The 7,735-nt window shown below is 41.3% G+C and overlaps 1 protein-coding gene across 1 annotated transcript; it reads left to right on the top strand.

Annotated features, from left to right (window-relative positions):
* The first annotated feature begins 654 nt into the window (after positions 1-654).
* Positions 655-1,305, top strand: LOC145789727 (uncharacterized). Its single transcript, XM_082867064.1, has one exon. The coding sequence runs from the start codon at positions 655-657 to the stop codon at positions 1,303-1,305; it is 651 nt and encodes a 216-aa protein (XP_082723190.1).
* The last annotated feature ends 6,430 nt before the right edge of the window (positions 1,306-7,735 follow it).

The following is a 7,735-nucleotide window of genomic DNA, read 5'->3' as shown; positions in this document are numbered from 1 at the left end:
CCTAGCCAAATCTTCAAATTCTCAATCAACTCCTATGTTGAAGCCACTGTCCTCTTAGTCTCTCTCTCTCTCTACACGTTTGAACTCATCAAGAGGAAATGGGAGTGCAAAAAGTGTATATGAGGTGTTGAGGTGGCCTTATATAGGCTTGGCTAATGGCCTAATTACTTTGTTGATTAATTAATCAATTGGGTATTAATTTATTCTAATTTAATCGTTCCAAATTGAATTTCGACTAAACCTACCATAAAATACTATAAATCCCAAATAACAGACAAATCAAGTCAATTTCTGAATCGGATGCCGATAAGGCTTTCAATTCACAAACTGAAACGAAAACACAAACAGATCTTCCTACGAGGGACAGATAAAAGTACAAATAATGCATCACATATGCAATTAATTCAGGATTTGATCTCAATAACTTGTTAGACATATTAAATCATGAATTAACGTTAATCATGGGTCAAGATTGTTACACACGTAGCTCCCCCAAACTCTCAAGACCCTGGAGAATGTTGGAAGCTTTTTATCGGCAAATGATATAAACTTTTCATCGATGGTGCTTCAAAAAAACATGGTTCTGGGTTGGGCGTAGTTTTAATCTCATTAGACGGACTGACTATTGACTATTCTATCACGCTTGGGTTCCCCATGTCAAACAATGAAGTTGAGTACGAAGCACTGCTAGCCGGGCTAAAAACTGCACTCCAATTGAGAGCATTTGAGCTAATGGTTTACAGGGATTCCCAACTCATTGTCAACCAAGTGTCTGGGGAGTATGAAGCTAAGGATAGCAAGATGGCCAAGTACCAAACCATGGTGAGAGAGCAAATCAAAAAATTCCAAGCAATACGAGTTCAACAAATCGGCCGAGAAGACAATTGTCAAGCAGACAAATTAGCTGATTTAACTTCCATGGCCGACAAATCAACTCCCAGCTCTCTCCTGATTAAATTTCTTCCAAGACCAAGCATCGAAGAACCAGGGAAGGTGGAAGTTTTCTGCGCCAAGTTAGAGCTTTCGTGGATGGATCTTATCATAAGTTTCTTGAAAGACAAAGCTCTGCCAACCGACAAAAAAAAAAGGAAAAAAATATGGGTTAAATCTGAGTGGTTTTGGCTCCCCCCGTCTAGCGCTTTGTGTAAGAAGTCTTTCACAGGACCTTACTTGAAATGCTTTCATCCAAGCAAAGTTGAAGCCTTTCTATTTGAAATCCATGAAGGAATGTGCGGAAGTCACATTGGGGGAAGATCTCTGGCCTACCACGCTATTTCACAGGAGTATTGGTGGCCATGCATGTAGGCTGACGCCCAGAAGTATGTGAGAAAATGCGAAAGTGCCAGAAATTTGCACATCAAATTCATCAACCGACGAGAGAACTCCTTCTTCTCACAAGTCCTTGGCCATTCACAATGTGGGGGTTTGACATAGTAGGACCACTCCTGACCGCCCTAGGCAACCACAAGTTCTTCATAGCCACAACAGATTACTTCACCAAATGGGTAGAAGCCGAGCCCCTGGCAACCATCAAGGAAAAAGATGTGAAGAAATTTGTCTAGCAAAATGTTATCACGCGGTTTAGGGTCCCCAAAGCTTTAATATCCGACAATGACACCGAGTTTGATGGAAAATTATTCAGAGGATTCTGCGAAGAATTGAAAATAGAATTCTACAATTCAACGTCGGCCTACCCTTAATCGAATGGCAAAGCCAAAGCTTCAAACAAGACTATCCTTGACGGTTTGAAGAAACGGTTAGAGAAGACAAAGGGAAAGTGGACCAAAGAACTCCCAAACATCCTCTAGGCTTAACAAACAACGCCTAGACGCTCAACAAGGGAGACACCTTTTGCCTTGGCATATGGCATGGCAGTGGTCATCCCACTGGAAATTGGCATGCCCACTATTTGAAGTGAAAACTTTGAGCCGGACTTAAACGCGGAAGCAATCGCTCTAGAGTTAGACCTTGTCGAAAAGCAAAGGGAGAAGGCATTGATCCACGTTGTGGCATACCAACAAGAACTGGCCAGAAAATATAACAAAATAGTTCACTGCAGATAGTTCAAGATTGGGGATTGGGTCTTGTGTAAAGTGATAGACAACCATTTGGTGTCGGAAGAAGGAAAACTAGGGGCAAATTGGAAGGGACCCTACACGATAACCGGCTTGGCAAGCAAAGGAGCATACCATCTAAAGGATTTAGATGAAAAACCATACCCCAGCCTTGGAACACAGCAAATTTGAAGTTGTATTACTTTTAATTCAACTTTTCAATGTATACCCTTTTGTTTTGCGATGTAATTTTTTTCAATCTTGTTAAAAACATATATGTAATGAACACAAAGGCTTGGTTCACATGGAGAACTGCTGCATTTCTTTTAATTTCTTATGGATTGCAAAGGACAAGTACAGCTAGCTCCTAAGGTTCCAACCGAGATGGTTTTGCCCGGCTGAAGGAGTTAATGTTTTGTTCAACTCCTACCCTCTAGCCGAGATGACTTTACCCAACTAAAAGAGTTGATGACTTGTTCAACTACCACCTTTAGCCGAGATGGTCTTGCCTAGCTAAAAGAGTTGGTGAATTGTTCAACTCCTATCTTTTAGCCGAGATGGTTTTGCCTGGCTAAAAGAGTTGATGAATTGTTCAACTCCTACCTTCTAGCCAATATGATTTTGGCTAGCTAAAAGAGTTGATGAATTGTTCAACTCTCACCTTTTTTCTGAGATGAGTTTGCTCGGCCAAAAGAGTTAATGTTTCATCTATGCCACAATAATATTGCGCAGTTTGAAGTTAGAAAGAAAAATGCATTACAAGATTGCAAGTGACAACAGGCTGTAAAATTTCCATTGATTGAAATTCCAAGTACAAAAATTAGGGCCAGTAACCCAGCTACAAAGTTCAAAGTTCAAAAGAAAATACAATAAAAAACAAAGCAAAGCCAAAGGAGAAAGATTAGCAAATTCGTTCCTGGTCCCAACTGCGGTGTCTACCAGGTCAACCACAGGAGTCATTTCTTCATCACCGCATTCTTATTGATTGGCCTCCTCTTGCTCGGCCACCTCCTCGGCTTCTTTCTCGGCCTCATCATCTTGCAACGAGTTGAAGACCTTATTGGCATAGGACACCATGTAGTCCGATAGGAAGATGGGGGGAGGAGAGGTGAACACCTCAGTTGTAGGTCCTTGGCCGAGCTTTTCACAAGCTTCCTTCTCGCCTGACTAGAAAAAGATGTCTTTTGTTGCTTCAACTTGCTTTGTATAATTCTTATCAGCCTCATTAAATCTGCAGTCTTCAGCCTTATCCATAGCTTTATCTTTCGCCTTCTTCAATTCCTCCAGCTCAGCACGGAGTGCATCTCTTTCTTGCTCGGTGCTACCGAGCTGGCCCAGCAGTTTGGCATTATTAGCGTTAGCAATCTCTAGAGAGGACTTCACACGCCCTAACTTGGTCTCCAGGTTCTTCCCCACATTAGAGAGGTCGTCACCTTCTGTCGCAACCTGAGAATACAGTCCATGACAATGTGAGTCTTATGAATCGCTTGCAAGTAACACAAGAAAGTTAGACCAAGCAAGCAATCAAACAGAACAAATAGTTGGAAAAATTTTGAAGCTCTTACCCTTGTTATAGACATCACCGTGAACTTGACCATCCGAGTATCTGGTACATGGTCCTGCCCGGCCATGTCACCTGGCAACAAAAGCGACTTTATAAGATCAAAAGCAAGAAGTTTCTCTTTGTCTTCGGCTACGGATGCAGAAGCTGGGATCTCCTTGCCATGATGCTTGAGCTTCAGCTCCTAAGCAGGTGTTGGCGTAACCTCTTGCACCTCTTGCTCGGTGCTCAATTCAGCAACGAGCTCGGCTGAAGGATCAATTGCACAAGCTTTCTTACTAGCTCGGTGCGACTCCATACTAGCTTGGGTGGCAACAGTTAAGGCCAAGGCAATATAATCCCAGAACTTTGACTGACAGTAAGAGCGGGGGGTAAGTTGCTCGGTAGTTCGGTGGAAGTAGCTGTAATAAGGTTCTTAATTCTGCTTCTCTTAGCCATCTCTTCTGCTTTAGTTAGTCAGACTAGTGGAACGTTTGGTAGCGTTGGATCTGGTGGAGGAGAAGGCTTTCGTAGGAAATTGGTAACTTTGCTCTTGCGATTCGCTAAATACCGGTAGCTCAGCACGTAACCAAGAAGTGCATGACAATCCTGGTGCCAGTATCTCAGCATGGCTCTGACCGCTTTTTTGTTTGAATGGGAGTAGTTCACTTGTAGCTCGACAATTGCTACAAGATGAGAATTGTTAGTTCGATATATATGAGCATTTTCAAAGTTGAAATTGGTTGTGAAGCTCGACTTACTTGTTAAGCCAAAGTTTTTGCTTATGAACCAACTACGCACATTGACGGTCTCATAATTTCCCAACACCCAAAAGAAGTTGTCATCATGCATATCCTTGTCCGGTGTGCCGATAACTAAACGTTCTCAGCCCGGTCTAATCTTTAAGTAATAATTAAAGCCGTCGGTTATACGACTGCGAGTATATTGGTAAAGGATCTCGGCAAGGCCTAATTGTAACCCTAATCAATGGTTTAATTCAACCATGCCATTTATTATTTTGTAAGTGTTGGTGAACACCTGTGTGGAAGCCTCGTCCGCCTCAAGAATTCGCAGATCAAGGGCTGCACGAGAAAACGCAACCCTCATTCAACTATGGATAGCACGGTAAAAGGGCAAAAGTCTAATTTGTCCCAAGGAGTAGTATCCTCCTCACTGAGCTCTAAGTGTACGTCCGTCGAGATGCCATACTCCTCGCGGAATTCAGCAAAGCCGCCCGACGTGTTTACAAGGTAACAATAGCACCTCATCGAGCTTGGTCTGTTAATCCCGGCAGAGCGTGTTGGCCTAATCATGCAACGACTGCTCAGCCTGGAAGAGTGTTTGTATTGGTGTGCCTGGTCTCCTAAGATTTTGCATTGTGAAAAACTAATGTAAGAGGCAACGCAGTCTCACAAGTTCAGTTACAGCTCTGTTGCTCTGATAAGTCGGATTGTAGCACAATCGTGCTTGCAAAGCGAAACTTAGTTCGGTTTATGGGAACGGAGCTAATCTTAGCTTGGTTGCGCAAGCGAGCCAGATGTTAGTTTAGTTGCGAGATCTGTTGCACAAGTTAATAGCTCGATCCTATATTCTAATTGTATAACCAGACCCCAACCTGATTGAACCCAGATTCTTCAGTGTTCATCCCAGAAGACGAATCAAATGGGAAGAATCCAAAGATTTGGGGGCCATTTTCATGCTATTAAAGTTCTAAATCCATGTTTATTCGAGTTTTAGTGGATTATGGTATTTTTATCATGTTGCATCCATGGATTCAACCATGGGTACTCAAGAATATGAAGAAAACTATGAAGAACACAAAAGAGAAAAGGAAAAACCACAAAGAACTAGTCATACCTGTTGAATCGAAGTTCCAATCAATGTTCTAGCTAATGAAAGGTACCTCAACAGTAGCAACGAAGCCAAATCCACGCACTACGAGTTTCGATTTGGGCAAAAATTTCAGGAAATTGGAGATGGGAGGCTGTGTCTCTTTGAAGTTCCATCGGAGATGATGATGAACAGTGGGGAAATAATTGAACAGAGGAGTTACATATGTAAGATTTGAAAAGGCGCCAAGATTTGAATTTATAAGGGCAATGCATGGCAGCTGGGGTGTTCCTACAGGCCCATTGCGGAAATGCAACGTGTCTTCAATAAGACATATGGCAGATATGGGGAAGAACAAAGCAGGCAAAGGACAATGATCGAGTAAGACATGCAACCGAACAGGTAAGCCCGGCCTAGAAACAGTCCCAATCACGCAAACGCAAGCGACGCAAGAACAAGCACCGAGCAAGATGTGCAACCAAGCAAGGAAATTAGCTTAGCCAGAGAGCGTAATCCTCGTCACGCTAGTGCGAACGAAATTAAGGGGCAATTGAGATGGGAATTTACTTCGACTTGGTGGGCTGAGCAAGTTGGGCTTTGGCCAAGGAAGGACTGGCCTTGGGCTGATATTCTAGCCTAAGTGGTGCGAGACCTCGCACTGGACCGAGATGTTAGCACGGTTGGATTACGGGTATTCGCTTGATTAAGGTGTTAGCCCGATCTAACCAAGAGTTAAGGGCTAGGTTAGTTCACCCGTGGATTATGCAGAGCCGAGCAGAAGACCAACTGGGATCGGCAAGCTCGGTCAAATCAATCTGCAATTATGTCTTTCAAGACCAAGAGGAAGGCATGATTCCAGAGATGGGTAAAATACCGAGCTAAGGATAGCTCGGCAAAAGTTGCTACATAGCCCAATTGGAAGGTGAGATGGAGATTCCACTATCCGTAAGCGTCAATACCGTTAGGTAGTTTTGCCATTAGTGATTGGCTATATTTGTGCCTACACATGGAGGAAGACAATAGGGCAGTACATCCATGTGTCCAAGAAAGGACGAGTAGGGTGGTACGCGCAGAAACTATATAAACGGCGCAACGCCTCCATGCAAGATTTGGAATTCTTGTTATCAGAGCTACCAACATCTTTGTCTCCTCTCTCTCTCTTCGTCTTCTCTAAATGTACTAACTTGTTCGTTGGAGGGGTTTTCTGACTGCACACCCACCAAATGGCTCACCGTCTTTCTATTCTCAGGTTGTGCGACATTACTCAAAGCTTGGATACGAGGAGTACGGAGAGCGACGAATATTTCCTCCCTATACACTGTATAATTTGAGTTGAGGCGGTTTTGGAATGCCTCCTGAGATTCCTTGACCTGCTGTAGAATTTTGCTGGTGCTGATATGCGTAGGTTGAGTTTACTATTATAGCTCATGATTTATATATATATACATATATAAAGTTCGCATAATTTTGAGTGAATTTTTTTGTGCAACATTCAATTTTTGAATAATTTTTCTTTTTCTAGCCATGGGCATCAAAATTCATGTTATAATGTAAAATTATTAAAGAGATAAAGAAGAGATCAAGAATAGACTTGTTTTGTCCTCTTGTTTCATTTTCATTGTTGGCATTCACAAGTCACGTCTGCTCACAGAAAGCAACCTTTCTCTCTCTTGATTCTAAAATTACATTTTTTGGTTTTTTTTTTTTTTTTTTTTTTTTTTTTGGGGAATAAATAAAAGAAGACCCAACCATAAAGCTTGAAAAGCTTTGGGAGAATAGCTTTTTTGTACCCTTAAAAAGACAGATGATAGCAAGAGACACCAGAAAGTCTGGAGAATTTGGGTGGAGAGAAAAAGATCACTGATAAAGGTCCCCTTGGATTCCAATCCCCACTCTACTTAAAATAGTGCTCATATATTTGTGTTTATATTTATTTTGTCTATAATATCATCCTTGAGTTCGCGTAGACATTAAATTTTTTTTTTTAAATTATTTTATTTTATTTTTGATAGTGCCTATAAAAACAATTACATAAAAGCGTAATTATGTCCTAAATCAAATGTTTATTTATTTATTTGTTATAAATCTTTTAATTGTTGATCGTTTATACTGAGAGAAAATAATCGCATGTACATGCATCTCTTCTGCCTTCACTTCTAGAATTATATAATGTGAGGATTCAAGTTGGTGTGAACATCATCACACCTTTTATTATTTTCAAAATGTCATTCTACAATTAACTCTATGTAAATATTTTAGATTTGACTTCAAATTTTAAATTTTGATAAAAAAAATTTTGGTCTCCATAATT

This window comes from Camellia sinensis, chromosome 1 (genome assembly GCF_055761805.1).
Source record: "Camellia sinensis isolate YWXY chromosome 1, ASM5576180v1, whole genome shotgun sequence".
NCBI lineage: Eukaryota > Viridiplantae > Streptophyta > Magnoliopsida > Ericales > Theaceae > Camellia > Camellia sinensis.
The sequence above is the reverse complement of the archived record's forward strand: the minus strand, read 5'-3'. Positions and strand labels throughout refer to the sequence as shown.

Coding starts and splice junctions, on each gene's coding strand:
- LOC145789727 (XM_082867064.1), top strand. CDS start 655: ATGTCAAACAATGAAGTTGAGTACGAAGCACTGCTAGCCGGGCTAAAA.